General features: G+C 61.3%; 1 protein-coding gene across 2 annotated transcripts; it reads left to right on the top strand.

Moving 5' to 3' along the window:
• Positions 1-1,132: 1,132 nt before the first annotated feature.
• Positions 1,133-18,982, top strand: PLCB3 (phospholipase C beta 3). 2 transcript variants are annotated; one of them, XM_061164707.1, is made up of 32 exons: positions 1,133-1,277; positions 4,579-4,656; positions 4,925-4,993; positions 5,083-5,223; positions 5,445-5,524; positions 5,606-5,659; positions 5,752-5,827; positions 5,925-6,025; positions 6,562-6,728; positions 6,802-6,948; positions 7,841-8,081; positions 8,283-8,367; positions 8,443-8,629; positions 9,386-9,591; positions 10,447-10,543; positions 10,623-10,707; positions 10,989-11,113; positions 11,443-11,597; positions 11,678-11,839; positions 12,425-12,524; positions 12,604-12,708; positions 12,930-13,021; positions 14,282-14,447; positions 14,536-14,571; positions 14,689-14,881; positions 15,451-15,592; positions 15,689-15,765; positions 15,914-16,003; positions 16,094-16,151; positions 16,452-16,538; positions 16,629-16,848; positions 17,859-18,982. In XM_061164707.1, exons 1-31 carry the CDS (start codon positions 1,179-1,181, stop codon positions 16,830-16,832), a joined length of 3,705 nt encoding a protein of 1,234 aa, XP_061020690.1. In that variant the 5' UTR covers positions 1,133-1,178; the 3' UTR covers positions 16,833-16,848; positions 17,859-18,982. The 2 variants fall into 2 exon arrangements, with proteins under 2 accessions (XP_061020690.1, XP_061020694.1); XM_061164711.1 differs by lacking the exon at positions 17,859-18,982 and having other exon boundaries at positions 15,454-15,592; positions 16,629-17,237.
• The last annotated feature ends 307 nt before the right edge of the window (positions 18,983-19,289 follow it).

The following is a 19,289-nucleotide window of genomic DNA, read 5'->3' as shown; positions in this document are numbered from 1 at the left end:
AGCTCTGTCTCTTTCTGGGTTTCTAGGTGACTTGGCTGGCCCCTCTGGATGAGTTCTACTTTAAACCTGCTGCTGCTACTGCCTCTGTATTGGGGGGGCTCCCACAGGGGCCCCCAGGCAGGAGCCCCCCCAGCCAAGCCCTGCAGGAGGGGCTGTAGCCCCCACCCATCTCAGTGCCCATGCGCCTTCCAGCTCAGGTCCCTGGCACGCTGCAGATTTCAGGGCACCTGCTGTGGGCCAGGCGTGGCAGAGCCCCTCCTCAACCCTCCTAGTTCGTGGACACCCAGGAGGCTTCTGACCCCTCCAGGCAAAACGACCAGCTGTCCCCTTCTCAGTTTGCAGTCGGGAGCCCCACAGGGACAGGTTCCAGGCTGAGCTGGGGGGTGGGGGGTGGGTTCTGCGGAACAAGAAGGGCGCTGTTCCAGGCCTCGCTCTACAAAGCCAGGGTACTTGGGTCATCAATGGAGGCGGCAGGCGCCGGGCCTCCCCGGACTACGGATGGGGGGAGGGCGCCTGCGGCGGGAGGCCCATTAGCTTGCTAATTGCTCCCAGGGAGGGGGGCCGAGCTGCTGCAGGAGGGGGTGAGGCAATGTGAGGGCAGGGGGGTGGGGGTGGGGGTGGGAGTGGCTTTTCCAGCACTCAGCTAAACGCTGCAGGAGTGGGGTGGAAGGCAGGTCTCTTCTCCCTCAAGCCCAAGTATTGCTCTCTGGTAATACCCCCGCCCCTGCCCCTCAGAAACCTCAGTGGGCTGACCCCAGCGCCGGTCTTCAGCAGCGCCCTCTACACCCAGTCCCCCTAGCTGCACCCCAGTCCCTAAGCGCCCTCCCTCCACCCCGGGCCGGTTCAGCTGAGTTCCCCCAGCGAAGCACCCCAGTCTAGGCGCGCCCGAGTCCCATCCCTCCTCTGGCTGCAGTCGCCGCCCCGGCCGCCAGGGGGAGCCGACGCGAGGCGGGCCGGCCGGACGCGGTGGGAGGGGGCGGTCCCGCTGCGGCCCCGCCCCCGCCCCGCCCCGGCCGGGCCCCGCCGATTCTCTGGTCTGTCCGGGACAGACTGGCGGGCGGGCGGGCGCAGACGCCGCCGGGCCGGAGCGGGCCGTGCGGGAGCGCGCGGAGGGAACAGCGGCGCCGTCGGGTCCCCGTCGGGGCTCCGCGGGTCCCCGACCCGCCCCCGGCCTGGCTATGGCGGGCGCCAGGCCCGGCGTCCACGCGCTGCAGCTGGAGCCGCCCACCGTCGTGGAGACCCTGCGGCGCGGGAGTAAGTTCATCAAATGGGACGAGGTGAGTGCAGGGGCCCCCTGCTCCGCCCAGATCCGGGGACTCCGTCACGCCTGCTTCGCCAGACGCCGGGGACCCCCGGCCCAGACTGGCCTGATCACCGCGCCACCCCCATCCCAGCCTGGCTGCGCTCCGGAAACTTGAGTCCCCAATCGTCCCCGTAAGGAAGACTTTGTCCCCCACCCGCCAGTCTGGCCCCTCTTCTGCGGAAAATTTGACATTTATTCCTTGGCTCGTAGATTTAGAACCCCAATAAATCCTAGCCCCCGCTTTTTCAGTTGTCCTTCTCACCTCTCCCTGCCCGTCTAATTCTCGTTCCCCCAACCCTGGCCTGGTCACCAGACCCCTGCCCGGCACTGGACGGTCTGGCTCAAGAACCATGGCCCCCACACTGGCTTAGCGTACCCCCATTCTGACTGGGTGCCTCTGGGATCCTGCCCTTCCCCGTACCCTAGTTTGAACATTCTTCTCCATTCATCACTTTTTCACCCTGTTCTGGCTGGCACCCCTTTGCCCTGCTTCTGGATCCCAGCCCAGCTCCCCGCTCTGGTGGGAGTACCAGGTCACCCCACCTGGAGACTTTGCCCCCCAAGTTCCTCCACCTCGGGGGAACTTTGCTCATCACTCATTAGCACCGGGACTTTGAACCCCAATAAATCCTGGCCCCCCTTTATCTGACTTGCCCCTGGTGCATCCCCGAGGCCCCGCTCCCACCTGCGGCTTGGCGACGGGTCCTGCCCCTCACGCTCGTTTCCACAGCGCACCCTCCCCTACCCCCTGGGCCCCTCCTCGCCGGCCTGAGCTTCCTTGCTACTCCTTCCCAGCCAGGCCGGAGGCCTGGAAGACTCCCGGCTCCTTTCCGGCTGGGTGGGGCGGGTAGGCGTGAGAGCTGGGGGAGGGGCTGGGGGCGTGGCCTGAGGTAACAGGTGTGCCCTAGAGGGTGTCCCGGCGCCCCTGGGACTAGGGCAGACCCCTCCCCCCAGGCCTGCTTGAAGGGAAAAGTTTCTCCTTTTCCTTACAGTGTGATAAACCCAAATAAGGAAGTGGGAACAGGGAGAGGGCCCTGGGGGTGGGGTGGGGGTTGCTGACCAGGACTTGGGGCCTGAGAGGCTGGGGCTCCCGCTGCCTTTGGAGACCGGGCCCCTGAGGAGGGTCAGAGGGAGGCCCTGGGGACAGTGCCCACAGAACGAGCCCCTCCTCACACTACTGGGGGCCCCTGAGCCCCAGGGCAGGGTTGGCAATCCCAGAGAAGGGCTGAGGGTGGATGTCAGCCCAGTGGGGTGGGGAGGCCCAAGCACACCAAAAGTTCTCAAGCTGCTGTCCCCTCTGCCTCCAGCTCAGTCTCCCATCTTTCCTAAGCAAAACCTGAGATGGGCGGGGCTAGTGCAGTCCCCATCCTCCCGCAGATGGAAACTGAGTCTGGAGAACAGAGGCTAATCCCAGGCCTCACGGTGGCGTGGTGGCTGAGGCCAGCAGCTGGGAGTTTGGCAGAGGTCCTCATTCCCGGATTCCCAAACCCTGGGACTCGGGAGCCATACTTGTTATTGTTATTGTTGTTCATTGCTCAGTCTTGTCGGACCCTCCATGGACTGTAGCCTGCCAGGCAAGGGATTTCCCAGGCAGGAATACTGGAGTGCATTGCCCTTTCCTCCTCCAGGGGATCTTCCCAATCCAGGGATTGAACCCACATTTCCTGCATTAGCAGGTGGATTCTTTACCGCTGAGCCACCGGGAAAGCCTCTGGAACCACACTAATAGTGTTAGTCGCTCAGGCATGCCCGACTCTTTGTGAGCCCATGGACTGTAGCCCACCAGGCTCATCTGTCCATGGAATTCTCCAGGCAAGAATACTGGTGTGGGTTGCTCCTCCAGGGGATCTTCTGGACCCAGGGATCAAACCTGGGTCTCCTGCATTTCAGGCAGATTCTTTACAGTCTGAGCTACCAGGGAAGCCCTGGAGCCATACTGCCTGCATGCACATCTTGGCTCCTTTTCTTGACCTTAGGAAAGCTGCATAGTCTCTCTGTGCCTCAGTCTTCTCACATGTAAAATGGGAAGAACAGAAGCACAAACCTCATAGGATGTTAAGAGAACTAAGTGAGCTCCTAGATAGTGAGTGCTTCAACCTGTACCTGGCAAGCAGAAGGGAGGGTGAGCTGTTGTACTGACCACCGGTGAGCAGTAACTTGGGAGTGGCACCACGGTGAGTCAGGGTCTTCTGTTGGCCTGCGGCAAGAGAGTTCTGGGCTTCCCTCGTGGCTCAGTGGTAAAGAATCTGCTTGCCAGTGCCTGCTAATGCAGGAGATGCGAGTTCGATCCCTGGGTCAGGAAGATCTCCTGGAGAAGGAAATGGCAACCCACTCCAGCATTCTGGGCTGGAAAATCCCACGGACAGAGGAGCCTGACAGGCTACAATCCAAGGGGTCGCCAAGAATCGGACACCGCTGAGCAACTAAACCACCACAGGAGAGCTCTGCCTGTGGCTGCTTGGTCACTCGGGTCCGGGCTGAGTCTGAGCCTCTGGTGACACCACCCCGTCCCCACCGCTGCTAGTCCTGAGTCACACAGGGTGGCTCTTCTCGGAAGTGGAGCCAGTGCACGCTTTTGCTGCCTTCCCGCCAGCCAGGGCTGTTTGAGTGAGGGCTGAATTCGCTGTCTGGGCCTGAAGGGCAGGATGAGTCCCTGTCCAAGGGTACTTAGTCTGTGCTGTAAGATGGGTGGGGTGAGCCTCGAAGCTGTGGGGCTCCAGTGGGTGCAGAGTAGGGGGGGCGGTAATGGACTTTGAAGCCAATGTAAGGGGTGGCTGGCTGTCCTGGGGACCCGAGGGACACAGAGGACCATGAGGGTCAGGTTGCCAAACCCTCTTTTTTCATTCCATAAATATTCCCAAGGGGGTGCTGTGGGGGCTTCAGTCACCGGGGACCTCTTGGACCTTATGAGGAAATAGCCTAGGGTTGGGGTCTGGGGAGGCCTCTCCAAGGAGGCGGATCAGATTTCCTGGGTAGAGAAATAAAGGAAGATATCCCTGCACGGGAACAATGATGCAAAACCTGGAGATGGGGAATGGATAGTTAGTGGTCCATGTGGCAGAGTCTTAGGGCAAGAAGGAGGTGGGGCTGGGAGGGGCCTCGGAGCTCAGCTCTGTCCTGAGGACTGAAAGGAGCTGCAGAGGACCTGTGGGCTGGCTGAGCCGTCATCTTCGCTCACTGGCAGAAAGATTGGAGTGGAGGGGCCCAGGGTTCCAGGGACCAAACCCGGGCAGCAGCCCTCCTTCCCTGACCCCTGCCATCCGCCTCGTCCCCAGGAGGCCTCCAGTCGGAACCTGGTAACCCTGCGTGTGGACTCCAATGGCTTCTTCCTGTACTGGACGGGACCCAACATGGTGAGGACGGCGCTGGCGTGGCTTGCTGGGGTCCAGGGCCCCCCACCCCAGACCCCCCGACACCACCCACTGGCTCTGCCCTTGAGGACAGGGCCCCGCTGCTGCCTGACCTCTCCCCCAGTTCCTAGGACAGGAAGTGCTAAGAACAGGGGCTAAGGCTGGGTCTACAGCAGGGGATGAGCACTCCCTGGCCCGGGTGGGGAGCTTGGGGGCTCCCGGCTCCCACCCTGGAGCCTCTCAGACCCACCCTGGCATCTGGTCTCTCCAGGAGGTGGACACACTGGACATCAGTTCCATCAGGGACACCAGGACGGGCCGTTACGCCCGCCTGCCCAAGGTGAGTGATGGGGGGCCCAGGTAATGGATGGGAGTGAGGTAATGGGGGAGGGGGACAGCTCTCTTCACCCTTGGCTCTCACCTACTCAGGACCCCAAGATCCGGGAGGTGTTAGGCTTTGGGGTCCCTGATGCCCGGTTGGAGGAGAAGCTGATGACAGTGGTGGCCGGGCCAGACCCGGTGAATACAACATTCTTGAACTTCATGGCCGTGCAGGATGATACAGCAAAGGTGGGCTGGGATCGATGGCTGGGCCTGGGGGAGCTACCGCCTCACTTGTTGAGTTAGCCATCACGTAGTAGGCACCTGCTGTGTACTAGGCTGTCCTCTGCCCCTTTTTTAAATCATCCTCTGACAAAGCGGTTTTTAAGCATTTCCCGTGGATCTGACAGTGGCTGAGCCAGCCCCTCTGTCCCCCACTCACCCCCTGCCCCTGGATCCTGACCCCTCAGGTCTGGTCCGAGGAGCTCTTCAAGTTGGCTATGAACATCCTGGCTCAGAACGCCTCCCGGAACACCTTCTTGCGCAAAGCGTGAGCCCTGGGCCTGCCCTGGGGTAGCGGGGGTCAGGTGGCTGTTGTCCCGGGGCGTGACCCTCCCACCTGTCTCCCCAGATACACGAAGCTGAAGCTGCAGGTGAACCAGGATGGACGGATTCCAGTCAAGAAGTGAGCACCCCTTTCCCTCCTCAGCATCTCCTTTGCTGTTCTGACCTTGGTGACCTTTGCCCCACTGACCCTAACCCCTCCCATCTGCTCAGCATCCTGAAGATGTTCTCAGCAGACAAGAAACGGGTAGAAACTGCGCTGGAATCCTGTGGCCTCAATTTCAACCGAGTGAGGGCGCTGGGGACAGGGGTTGGGGGGTGTCGTAGTGGGCGCCTGCTCTTTGAGGGCTGTCCCTGGCTTCTGACTCTCCACTCCTGGCCCCTAGAGCGAGTCCATCCGGCCTGACGAGTTTTCCTTGGAAATTTTCGAGCGGTTCCTGAACAAGCTGTGTTTGCGGCCGGACATTGACAAGATCCTGCTGGAGATGTGAGCAGGGCTGACCTGCCTACCAGCCCCTGTGTGTTGCGTCTGGCCTCTGCCGGCGGTGGTGTCCCTTCCAGTCCCAGGAGGGGAGGTGGAGCTCTTGGGGGTCTCTGCGTGCTGGGCTGTGGCTGTGCTCAGGGCTGCCTGGGGTCCTGCTGTGGACAGTTCTGTGCTGACCCTTCTTGGCCAGGGCTGCTCCTGAGACAGCAGGAGGTCCCCCACGCTGGGGACCAAAATGCATTGGCTCAGATGTGTTGTGGGTGATGCTGGAGCTGAGATTGGGCCCAGGAGCTGCAGGCAGGCATGGTGTAGTGGGCCAAGCCCTTGGTGGCTTCCAAAGCCCTTACTGATACTAGCGCCGGCACCAACTGGTCAGGAAAGCGGATGGGGAAACTGAGGCCCAGAGGGGCTGAGACTGGCCCCCGTCCCCATCAGAGGGTTCTGGAGCTAGGCACCAACCTTCCGACTCCTCCCCAGGTGAGGGTTTGAAACAGGAGCTGGTGAGGCTCCAGCCTAACACGGCGTCCTGCCCCCTCCAGAGGTGCCAAGGGCAAACCTTACCTGACGCTGGAGCAGCTCATGGATTTCATCAACCAGAAGCAACGGGACCCGCGGCTCAATGAAGTGCTGTACCCACCTCTGCGGCCCTCCCAGGCCCGGCTGCTCATCGAGAAGTATGAGCCCAACAAGCAGTTCCTGGAGCGAGGTGAGCCAGCATGGGAGTTGGGGGCGAGGCGGGAGGGCCCCCCCGACCCTGCTGACCCCACCCTGCCCCCCAGACCAGATGTCCATGGAGGGCTTCAGCCGCTACCTGGGAGGTGAGGAGAACGGCATTCTGCCACTTGAGGCCTTGGATCTGAGTGCAGACATGACCCAGCCGCTCAGCGCCTACTTCATCAATTCCTCGCATAACACCTATCTCACCGGTGAGCGCATCCATCCTAGCGTGACATCTGCCCTCTGGTCCTGAGACTGCCTCCCTCCCTTTGGGGTGGCCCATGCTGGGGAAGCAAGCTGGAAATAGCGAGCCTGTCCTGGGGAGTGAGCTTCTCTGCATAGGTTTCCCCGGTGGCCCACAAGGTTTCCCCAGGGGAAGGGTTGAGGCCTGCACCTGCCCTGTGAAGAATAGCCTGTGTATGTTGGGGGGCAGGGAGCTGGGTCTGGAGACCACCTGGTGCTCTTAAGCTGAAAGGAGGCCACGAGGTGGGGTGGGGCAGGGTAGGGTGGGAGTTGGGTCAGGTATCCATGAGAGGGACCCTGGAGGCACAGAAAGAATGGAAGGAATTTGCACTGATCCTGAGTGAATAGGAAGGCTTCTTGCTAGGTGTTGAGAAGGGGGAGGTGACCTGGTATGTTTTTAGAAGGATGACGCCTGGTGCTCCGCAGAGATTGGATGGGAGGTGGGGAGGGGCCTGCTGTCTCTGGGAGGAGGTGACGGAGGCTGTTCCAGGGCAGCTACTGTGGAGGGAAGAAAGGGAAGCAGGGGCCGTGGGGGTGTTGGGTATAACTCCCAGTTCAGGCCGGTGGGATGGAGGTGATGGGAGTTCATCTGAGAGAGGGTGAGACCTGGAGGTGGAGGGCCCCACCTGTCAGCCAGTGCCGCTGGGTGCTGACTGCCTGGCTTTGGGGAGAGGTGATGCCAGTTCCACAGTGAGTCAAGGCATGATCAGCAGCTGGCCAGACAAAGCGAGCCCAGGCCAGGCCTCCACCCAGGCTCTGTGTCCCCGGCGCGGCCCCACCCAGCTCAGTGCAGACCTGGGGAGGAGGGCGAGGAGCCAGGCTGGCCAGGCACTGGTGGTGATGGAGCCTCATCCCCAGCGGGGCAGCTGGCCGGAACCTCGTCGGTGGAGATGTACCGGCAGGCGCTGTTGTGGGGCTGCCGCTGCGTGGAGCTGGACGTGTGGAAGGGGCGGCCGCCCGAGGAGGAGCCGTTCATCACCCACGGCTTCACCATGACCACGGAGGTGCCTCTGAGAGATGTGCTCGAGGCCATCGCGGAGACCGCCTTCAAGACCTCGCCCTACCCCGTCATCCTCTCCTTTGAGAACCACGTGGACTCGTGAGTGGGACCCCGATCCCAGCTGGGGGGAGTCCCTGTGGACTCAGGGACAGCCACCTCACCATGGCACTGTTGGATTGCTCCTGTGACCTCTGACCCTGGGAGAGGGCGACCCTTTTGGTGACCTTGACGGCCTCTGACTCACTCTGGGGACTTCAGCTGCACCCTAGGAACCTCTGACCTCTGACCTTGGCCCCACAGGGCGAAACAGCAGGCTAAGATGGCCGAGTACTGCCGCTCCATCTTTGGGGACGCGCTGCTCATCGACCCCCTGGACAAGTACCCGGTATGCGGCTCAGAGCCGGGGTGGGGCATGGGGGTGAGGGCGCCCAGCAGACGCTGACCTGTCCGTGCCCACCAGCTGGCCCCGGGCGTCCCTCTGCCCAGCCCCGAGGACCTGATGGGCCGCATCCTGGTGAAGAACAAGAAGCGGCACCGACTGGGCAGTGGCGTCCCCGACAGCTCCGTGCGCAAGCGGCCACTGGAGCAGAGCAACTCGGCCCTGAGCGAGAGCTCCGCCACCACCGAGCCCTCCTCGCCCCAGCTCGGTGAGATCCTGGCCTGACCTCCGACCCCAGTCCCGACCCTAAGCCCCCAGTTCCCTGAGCCCAGCCCTCCCTGGGGACGCACCTTCTGCTCCCAACCTGACCTCCCCCTTCTCGAGACACTCGCCACCTGTCGGCTGAGTATGGGACCTCTGACTCCTGACCCCAGTGGGATGTGGTTGACCCTCCTGACCCTCCAGCTAACACCTCACAGAGGTGTTCCCCCTCAACCAGGTTGTGCCTCAGGCCTCTGACCTCTGTCCTCAGTGAACCATCTCTCTCCTGACACCACTTCTGAGTGTACCCTCCCAGCGGGTCCTCATTTCAGTTCACCCTGGACCCCTCGCTTTATTGAGGTCCCTCTTCCATCTGACCCCTGACTGCTCACCTCCCTAAGCCCCCTCACGGGGTGTGGCTGTAACTGACCCCTGACTTGGAACCCCACCTTATCATCCTTTACCCCCATTGTCAAGGCTGTTGTATCCCAGTTCTCACCCTTCTGAGCCACCCTACCTATCTCCCTGAGTTACATCTCCCCGGAGTTATATCTGCACTCTGACCTTTGACCTTTGACCCCTCTACACTGCCACTGGGTTTGATCCCATTCAACTCCTGACCTCCCCCCTCTCCCCAGCCACGCTGCACTGAGAATACCCCTGGACTCCATGAGGCAGCTCTGCACCCCCCGGGCCCAAACCTTCCTGGGTCCTGAGCGACTGTGTGCCCTGACCCCCGACCCCATGGCCTTGTCCTCTGCAGGGTCCCCCAGCTCTGACAGCTGCCCAGGCCTGAGCAACGGGGAGGAGGTGGGCCTCGAGAAGCCCAGCCTGGAGCCTCGGAAATCTCTGGGGGAGGAGGGTTTGCAGCGGGGCCCTGATGCTCTTGGACCTGCCTACCGGGAGGATGAGGAAGAGGATGAGGAAGAGGAGGAACAGACGGACCCCAAAAAGCCGACCACGGATGAGGTCAGGCCTGCAAGCGGGATGAGGGGGCGGCGGCATGCCTTCACTTCCCAAGTGGGCTGAGCCCTGACTGTGCCAGGCGCAGCCCTGAGTGCTGGGTCCGCCTGCCCTCCCAGAGTTCACATGCGGGGTGTGTGTGGAGCGGGGGAGGGTCTTAGGTAAACAGCTGTGGAAGTCAGTGTGAAATTGTGTTTGGGATGTGGGCTGGGAGGGGTGAGTGAGGGTGCAGAACCAGGGTGAGGAGTGGGAGGTGGACCTCGGCGAGGACGTTGGGTGAGCGGACTGAGGAAGGGGGACTATGCAAAGGCCCTGTGGCAGGGCCAGAGAGCGTGGAGGAGGGGGGACACTGAGTTCTGGGGAAGGGAGGTGACAGGAAAGGTCAGCTCTGAGATGGGGTTGGGGAGGGGCCCAGAGTGGGGATGGGTGTGGGCAGAGGTGAGCGAGCTCAGGTTGCAAGGCTTGGGGACCTTGTGAGGTACCCAGGAGGAGGTGGCGAGGCGGTAGCTGGAAATGAGAATGGGGGTTGGAATTTGGGGGCTCACCCTCATGTGAATAATTGAACCCCTGAGGTTGGCTGAGGAGTTCCAGCTTCCAAGGATCAGGGGGGCAGGAGGCAGACCGGGAAGGTGGGGTCCAGGGCCCGGTCAGCAAGACCCAGAGAGAAGGTTGTGGGGTGCATGGAACTACGATGGACAGGCCGTGTTCGGGCTGGGGTCTTTGCTGGGAGCCCCTGGGCAGTGTGATTGCAGAGCTGGGAAGAGGGTCAGCACCTCCTCTGTGGTGCGGGGGCAGGTGAGGGAACTTCCAACTCCTGGCTGGGGGGCACGGAACCGGTGACCCTGCGATTGGGGGCCACAGGGCACTGCCAGCAGTGAAGTCAATGCCACTGAGGAAATGTCCACACTCGTCAACTACATCGAGCCTGTCAAATTCAAGTCCTTCGAGGCTGCTCGAAGTGAGTGGGGTGAGAGGTGGGGGAAGGGGAGGCCGTCGGGCTCTGCCAGGCCTGATCCCCTCCCACCTCCACCCCCCAGAGAGGAACAAGTGCTTTGAGATGTCATCCTTCGTGGAGACCAAGGCCATGGAGCAACTGACAAAGAGCCCTATGGAGTTTGTGGAGTATCCTTCCGCGCCGGCAGTCTGGCGGGCCGGGGCGGGGCTGCTCACGGGGAGGCAGGCTTGGGTGGTTCTACCCCTCCTGACTCTGGAGCACCCCTGTCTGGGTTAGGAGTGGGCCTGGGAGACTGCCCAGGGCCTAGGCTGAGAAGTGGGGATTGAGGGGCAGCTTGAGCCAAGGCCGGGAGGTGGGTTCACAGGAGCCGAGGATGGGCCTGGAGCACTGGGCTCAAGGCAGAACGCGGGGCCAGTACCTGCCTGTGGTCCCTGACTGTCAACCTCAGATACAACAAGCAGCAGCTCAGCCGCATCTACCCCAAGGGCACGCGCGTGGACTCATCCAACTACATGCCCCAGCTCTTCTGGAACGTGGGCTGCCAGCTCGTTGCACTCAACTTCCAGACCCTGGGTGAGTGCTGCCCTGCCTTGACCTTTGACCTCTGGCCCCCAGCCTCACTAACTTCTGCCCCCTGACCCTGTGAGTCTTGACTGCAGGGACCTCTGACTCCAATCCCAGATCCCCACATCCAACCGAGACCTCGTCTAACCCTAACCCCTGATCTTGGCTGATGCTAGACCTGGCCCCTTGTCCCGTCTTCCCAGAGTCTGGATCCTGGATGCCATCTGATCTGACCTGAATGACCCCTGGTCTCCCCACTGCACTGCACGGCAGTGTCCTTCCTGACCTTGACCCTATTCCACCTGCTGACCCTTGCCCTCCCCGTGTCGCTCCCCTAGATGTGCCGATGCAGCTCAATGCAGGTGTGTTCGAGTACAATGGGCGCAGTGGCTACCTACTCAAGCCTGAGTTCATGCGGCGGCCAGACAAGTCCTTTGACCCCTTCACCGAAGCCATCGTGGACGGCATTGTGGCCAATGCCGTGCGGGTCAAGGTGGGGACGGGAAGGGTGCAGGCCAGGGTGTCCCGGGGTCGGAACTTTTGAGCAGCCTCCTCACCCTCCTGGCCCCCCAGGTGATCTCGGGGCAGTTCCTGTCTGACAGGAAGGTGGGCATCTACGTGGAGGTGGACATGTTCGGGCTCCCCGTTGACACGCGGCGCAAGTACCGCACGCGGACCTCACAGGGGAACTCGTTCAACCCCGTGTGGGATGAGGAGCCCTTCGACTTCCCCAAGGTGAGCTCCAGGCCTGCCGGGCTCTCTTGGTGGGGGAACAGGAGCACCCTGTGGTCGGGGGTCAGAGGCAGGGGTGCCGAGGCTAGGCCTGTCACCCCAGGTCCTGCTTGTCTGCGTGTCAGGCTGGAGCCCCCTGCCCTCTGTGGGGTCAGGGTTGGGGGACAGGAGGCTGAGACGGAAGGAGGTCCCGCAGCCCCCCGGGGGCACAGCCCACCCCCTCTCCCAGGCAGGAGGGACTCACCGCAAGCTCATCCCAGCTTCTCCCCGCCTCCCAGATGGATGGGCCTGCTGAGGATGCGGCCTCAGTCTCAGATGCGTGGCTTACTCTAGGTGCTAAGCTGGCAGTGACCAGACCCTTCCCGCCATAATGATGCCTGGAGGGGGTCTGTCTCCCTGTCCTCTGGACTCAGGGCTCTGGGAGACGCTGGCCACTTCTGGCCAGGCTGTGGAGGTGCGGGTCCATCATTGGCTCAGGGCGATGGTGACTGATGGTCTGTGGTCGGGTCATGTGGTCCAGGGGCCCACTCTGGATGGCGGCCTTGCTGGCCATGGTCAGCTGCGGCTTAGACCAGTCTGGACCCTCAGGTGGTGCTGCCCACACTGGCTTCGCTGCGCATCGCGGCCTTTGAGGAGGGGGGCAAGTTCGTGGGGCACCGGATCCTGCCTGTCTCCGCCATCCGCTCAGGTGAGGCCATCTGGGCAGTTCGGGGGGGCACAGTGTGTGGGGACCTGTGCTCAGCCCCCTTGCCCTCCCGCCCTCCCAGGGTACCACTACATCTGCCTGCGGAACGAGGCCAACCAGCCGCTGTGCCTGCCAGCCCTGCTCATCTACACCGAGGCCTCCGACTACATCCCCGACGACCACCAGGGTGAGCCACAGGGGGGCTGGAGGAGCGAGGCAGGCCAGGCAGGGAGGGTGGGGACAAGGACACCACCAGGGCCTGGGAGTGGCTGGGACTGGTGGCCCCAGGTGGGTGGTAAACAGCTCTGAAGGTGGTTTTGCAGTCCCTGCGTGAGACCAGAGCTGGGGAGGGTGTGGGCCCAGGGGTTTTGTCTCTGAGACCCTTGCCCTCTGCCGCTCCACCTGCAGACTATGCAGAGGCCCTGATCAACCCTATCAAGCATGTCAGCCTGATGGACCAGAGGGCCAAGCAGCTGGCCGCCCTCATTGGGGAGAGCGAGGTGAGCCAGGGCAGGTCAGGGGCAGGCATAGTGATGCCTGGAGGGGTCTGTCTGTCTGAGCTCTTAACAGGCAGGAGGCAGCAGGGCTCAGGCTCACCTGGACCCTGGGGGTCAGGGTGGGGGAGTGGTCAGAGCTGACCCCTGGGCCCAGCCCTGGTGGGGAAGCACCCTGCAGCCTTCTCCGCTGTTCTCCGTCTGCACCGCCCATGCCAGTCCCAGCTGGCGGTAGGACTCTTCTCCCCGAGGGGCCTGTTCCCTGCTTACTGCCAACGCCAGCTTCATGGGTTCACCGACACTGTCCCTTCAGCCCTGGGCTCTACCTCCAGTACCCTCCCCCACGCTGCACTGGGGCTCCTGGGCGCTCTCGTTCAGGAGGCTCAGCTGCCTGGGCTTACTCCGCACATTTTAAGGAGGTAGAAATCCCTTCTGCATGAGAAAGGCCTTCGGGACTGTCCAGGGCTAGAATTTTTCTGGCTGCTGGTAGGCTCAAAGCCAGGGCGCAGAGTTCAGCCACTTCACCAGGGCAGTTGGAAGCCCTAAAAGCTTTTCAAGCCTGGTCCTGGAAGCCATGAGGCGGCCGTGGCTTCTGCGGGGAGGGGTCAGGAGCAGAGGCTCGCCGCACATCTAGGCCCGGTCCCATGGGGGCCTGCGGCAGCAGGGAAGAGAGCTGGCTGCCTGGAGTTATTAGCGGGAGAGACTAGTGCCCCCTCTGCGGTCACTTCCTTCATTGATTTAATCAGGAGCTAAGCATCGAGGAAGATGAGCAGCTGTGGGCAAGGGTGGAGGGGGACTCAGAGACAGGAGGGAACTTGGTGCTGGGCCAGTGCTTTCCAGAACAATCTAGAAGTTCCTAACCATATGCAGTAAGGCCTGGCATCCTAGAGATATGATCTCACGTTCTCATCCCCATGCCCCACGTGCAAAAGGGGGTTAGAAATGTGTATCTTGTTCTCATGAAGTTATTCTCACAGCCCCACATGACAGATGAGAGGAGTCCAGGGCCACGGGCTGAGGGAGGTTGTGAAGGACCGAAGAGTCTAGAGAGGGGGAATTCCCTGGTGGTCCAGTGGTTAGGACTCTACACTTGCACTGCTGAGGGCCCGGGTTTGATCCCTGGTTGGAGAACTAAGGTCCTACACAAGCCTCATGGTGTGGCTCCCTTCCCCCAAAATATTTAAAAAAATAAAAGGAGGGTCTGGAGAGAGTAGCATTTCTAGAACGAGCATAGAGCATTCTACTTTCTCCACCCCGCCCTCGCAGGCTCAGGCTGGCCCGGAGACAAGCCAGGAGACCCAGTCTCAGCAGCTGGGGTACCAACTGAACCCAAACCCCACGCCCAGCCCACTGGACGCCTCCCCGCGCCGGCCCCCAGGCCCAGCCACCTCCCCCACCAGCTCCTCCATCAGCTCCTCCATTAGCAGCCCAGGTAAGGGGTGGCCTGAGGGTAGGCGGAGGGAGGGGAATAGCTCTGTGCTTCTCCAGCTTCTCACAGCCAGCCCTGCCTCTGCTTCCAGGTCAGCGTGATGATCTCATCGCCAGCATCCTCTCAGGTAGGGGGCGGGCCTGTCCTGGGGGCAGGGCTACTTCTGGAAGGAACCGGTGCTCCAGCAGGGGTGGTCTGCCCCAGCCCAGCCCAGCCCAGCCCAGCCCGCCTTTGCTGTCCACAGAGGTGGCCCCGGCCCCGCTGGACGAGCTCCGAGGCCACAAGGCCCTGGTGAAGCTCCGGAGCCGGCAAGAGCGAGACTTCCGGGAGCTGTACAAGAAACATCAGCGGAAGGCCGTTGCCCTCACGCGCCGGTTGCTCGACAACCTGGCCCAGGCCCGCGCGGGGAGCAGGTGCCGACAGCGGCCCAGTGTCCTGTGAGTGTCTCGCCTGCCCATGTGCTTTGTGCGTGGATGTGAATGTGAACATGAATATGAGGGTTTCTGCACTAGGTGGGCATGGATGGATGGCCCAGGGTTGCCCTTTTGACCCCCAGGAAGGAGGTTTGGTGCAAGGAAGACAGAGGACTCTGGGTCCCACCCTCTTTGCGACCCCATGGACTATACAGTCCATGGAATTCTCCAGGCCAGAATACGGGAGTGGGTAGCCTTTCCCTTCTCCAGGGGATCTTCCCAACCCAGGGATCGAACCCAGGTCTCCCATATTGCAGGCGGATTCTTTACCAGCTGAGCCACAAGGGAAGACCCTTTCCACCAGGAGGGATACCTTTTTTGAGGTCCCCATAAGAGCGTGTTTCCAGGGACTGTTGCCCAGACAGGCTCCTAACATTTGTGTGGAGCTAATGGGCCTCCTCCTTGGCATAACCGATCCCACTTCTCCGGGCTGGTATCTGTCACTGCCAGCAGGCACCTGCTCTGTCCCCCTGCCCTCCCGGCCCAGGTCCATGTGACGACCTGAATATTATCCAGAGGGGTTCTCCCCACAGAAGCGGGGAGGATGAGAGGGCAGAAGAGGAAGAGGTGAGCAGGTATCAAGAGTTCCAGAAGAAACAGGTACAGTGTCTGCTGGAGCTGAGGGAGGCCCAGGTGGACACAGAAGCGGAGCGGAGGCTGGAGCACCTGCAGCAGGTGAGGGGCGGGCAGCGGGTGGCGGGTGGCAGGCAGAGCCTGCGCTAGGACAGGCCTGTCATCCCAGGATCACCTGTCGGCCACCTGTGTCTGTAGGCTCAGCTGAAGCTCAGGGAGGTTGTCCTGGACGCTCACATGACTCAGTTGAAGAAACTGAAGGAGATAAATGAGAGGTGAAGGCTGGGATCTCGTGGGCGGAGAGGGGGGTACTCCCTGGTGCCACGAGGTGGGCAGAGACACACACAGACACACACACAGACACACACACACACACCCCTGTCCTGCCGTTGACCCTGCCTGTTCTCCCACTGGCTCCTCCAGGGAGAAGAAGGAACTGCAGAAGATCCTGGACAGGAAACGCCACAACAGTATCTCAGAGGCCAAGACCAGGGAGAAACATAAGAAGGAGGCGTAAGGGCATCGGGGCTGGGAGCCAGTTGCGTGCTGGGCAGGCCGGGCGGGTCCCTGGGCGCTGAGCACATCCTCCTTGCTCCTGTGCAGGGAACTGACAGAGATTAACCGTCGGCATATCACAGAGTCGGTCAACTCCATCCGTAGGGTGAGTGAAGCTCAGGTGCCACCCTACCCACCCCTGTTCCTTCAGTCATCCTAAACCGGTATCCTGGGTGCCAACCTGGTGCTCCGTCGCCCTAGAGGGGCTTCCAGATCCTTTCTCTGTGGGTCTGGAACATTTGCTGTTAAAAGTCATCTCAGTACCCTGGTCACACAGCCCCGGGAACCTTTGCCTCCTTGCTCAGAAAGAGGGTCTGCCTGACTTCTGTGCCCACACAGAGCCCTGGGGCCCAGGCCCCTACCTTAGAGACCCTTGTGTGAACCCTTGCCCCCCACGCACACACAGCTGGAGGAGGCCCAGAAGCAGCGGCAGGAACGCCTTGTGGCCGGGCAGCAGCAGATCCTCCAACAGCTGTCGGAAGAGGAGCCCAAGGTGAGGCCGTAGGTGAGGGGCAGGCAGGCGGCAGGTGGGCAGAGCACTGGGTGGCCTGGCCTGGCCTCTCTGACGCTGCTCCTCCTGCAGCTGCTGGCCCAGCTGGTCCAGGAGTGTCAGGAGCAGCGGGAGAGGCTGCCCCAGGAGATCCGCTGGAGCCTGCTGGGCGAGACACAGGAGGGACTGGGGGACGGGCATCTGGTCGCCTGTGCCAGCAACGGTCACGCGCCTGGGAGCAGCGGGCACCTGCCTGGTGCTGACTCAGAGAGCCAGGAGGAGACTACAAAGCTCTGAACTGGCTGAGCAAGAGGTGGCCACCAGGCCAGGGTGGGCGCTGGGAGGAGGGCAGGAGGCTAAGACACTAAATGCTCTTTTTTTTTTTTTAAACTTTTTATCTTTAGAAATTTTATTTTTTTAAACCAGGGCGAGCACCCCACACTAACTCCCTCCTTTTACCCCCCTGGAGCTCCATTAGTCCCCAGCCCCTCCTTCCTGCCCTCAGTCCTAGGGAAGGTGCTGGGTGGGTCACTCTGGGCCAGAAGGGCCTCACCCCCATGACACCCACACCCTAGAGTGGGAGTTGTCTCCCTCACTTCCCCAGGGAACAGTGGGTGGAGCCTTCGAGCTCCGGGAAGTCACATTCTTTCTCTTTCCTTTGGGTATTTTTTTTTTTATGTGAATAAACGTGGATTTCAGGGACCTTGTGTGCAGTGTGGTTTGGGGTGGGGCAGTACTGGAGAGGATTCTGGGCCCTAGATCTGGTTCTGCTTTTTCTGGAGCCTCAGTTTTCTCATCTATAAAATGGGCTTGTGGACATTGTGGGTCAGGGCCCCAACAAAGGGTTTTGAGACATCCTTGCCCAGGAACTGCCTGGAGGTTTTGCCAGTGACCTGACATCAGAGGCCCTCTGGCCTCCCCCAGGCTTTCCTGCCTCTCTGCCCTCTGCCCTGGGCTCTCACTCTGCTTCCCCCACCCCTTACTCCGGTTACTTTTCTCCCTCCTGGGCTCTTGTCCTCCCGTCATAGAGGCTCAGGCCTCTGCTTCAGGAAGCCTCCCCTGCCCCCTCTTCCTGTAGCCTGATATGACCCAAGCACCCAGCATCTTCCGCCGAGGCTGCTCTTGGCCACACAGGCAGTTGATTCTGTTATCAGAGGATAGACCTGCTAGGGGTGCAGGTGGGCAGCTCAAAACCTGCCCAACATCAGGGGACCCGGGCTCTCAGCAATAGACAGGAAGTAGATGGGCCTGGAAGTGACCCTTGGGAAAGGGGGCGCTGATGGTCACAGCACATGCAGGGGAGATGTTATGCCTGTTTTGCAGATGAGGAAACTGAGGTCACAGCTAAGTCAAGACATCCTGACCTGGAGGCAGGGGGGCCATGGACCCTCTAGGGCAGACTGTCTTCGGCCAGCCTGGAGGACCTGCTCCACGCCTCCCCCTCCTGCCCTGGGACAGTGTTGAGTGGCAGAGACCCTGCAGCGAGGGTGCGGCTGGGTTCTACAGCAGGGTCAGGCTGGCACTTCTTCAAGGCCTCTCCCAGCTTCCTGGCGCTTCCCGGGCTGACTGCCTGCCTCCTCCAGAGGAAGGCAGCCTCTTATCTGGGCTTATCTCCTGCCAATTGAGTGTTTTCTTTATTTGTTTTTGCTGCAGCCTCAGGCAAACAGATGGGGTGGGGAGGCCAGAGAACAGGGCTTCCAGAGCAAGGCCTTCCCTGTTTCTGCAGTCAGGCCTTGTCCTAGCTCCACATCTGCCCCATCTAGGCCCCTCAGCAAGCAACTACCATCTTCCTGACTTCACACATAAAACACTATACAGTCCCCAGGTCCTCAAAGACCAGGCTCAACTCCAAACTCCTGGGTGAAAGTGAAAGTGAAGTGGCTTACTCCTTTCCGACTCTTTGCAACCCTGTGGACTGTAGCCTGCCAGGCTTCTCCATCCATGGGATTCTCTAGGCAAGAGTACTGGAGTGGGTTGCCATTTCCTTCTCTAGGGGATCTTCCCAACGCAGGGATCAAACTCGGGTCTCCCACACTGCAGGCAGATGCTTTAACCTCTGAGTCACCAGGGAAGCCCCTAAACTCCTGGGTATGACATTCCAGCTCTTGAAAAGCCTGGCCTCTACAGCTCCCCCATCCTTCCATAGGTCTGCTATTTCCTCTACTGGAAATGACAGCACCCTCCCTCATGTCTTCAAGTCCCAGGTCTAGCTCACCTCCTCCCTGAAGCCCTCCCTGACTTTCCTCTGCTGGAGGGAGCCGCCTTCACCCTGGTTCCAGGCCCCTGTTAGAGCACTGCGCTGGCGTTAACTCCTGGCTGAGAGGCTGCCTCTCCCCTCGCCAGGAAGTTAGGAATAACAGGGGGCTGTGGCACAATCCAGATCTGTGTACCTAGTATAAAGCGCTGGCTAGTCTGTAGGGGGCGCCAATAAATCTTTCTGGAATTGAGCTCTCAGCTCGGCTCCCAGGGCCTGGTGAAGCTTCTCTGGTTCCCTAGCGATCCCTCTACTCACAGCCCTGGGCCGAGCCTTCCGTCCCCTCCCCCGCCCGATGTGTGTACTGCCAGTTCCCTGAGGAGCGCTGGCCCCAGGCCGGCCACACAGTAGCTGCTCAAAAGGACTGACCCAAATAGGAGCAAATGACCCTCCCTGGGGGACGGCGGCACGGTTTGCAGTGCGTGGAATTCCAGCGGCCAGCCGGCCTGCAGTTCTCAATTACCATATTAGAGATAAGGACCTGGATGTCCCCGAAACCC

This window comes from Dama dama, chromosome 2 (assembly GCF_033118175.1).
Source record: "Dama dama isolate Ldn47 chromosome 2, ASM3311817v1, whole genome shotgun sequence".
In the NCBI taxonomy this organism is placed as follows: domain Eukaryota; kingdom Metazoa; phylum Chordata; class Mammalia; order Artiodactyla; family Cervidae; genus Dama; species Dama dama.
This window is presented reverse-complemented; position numbering and strand designations above follow the sequence as displayed.

Coding starts and splice junctions, on each gene's coding strand:
- PLCB3 (XM_061164707.1), top strand. CDS start 1,179: ATGGCGGGCGCCAGGCCCGGCGTCCACGCGCTGCAGCTGGAGCCGCCC. Junction 5,525..5,605: donor AACACCTTCTTGCGCAAAGC/GTGAGCCCTGGG, acceptor CTGTCTCCCCAG/ATACACGAAGCTGAAGCTGC. Junction 14,448..14,535: donor CTCCTCCATTAGCAGCCCAG/GTAAGGGGTGGC, acceptor CTCTGCTTCCAG/GTCAGCGTGATGATCTCATC.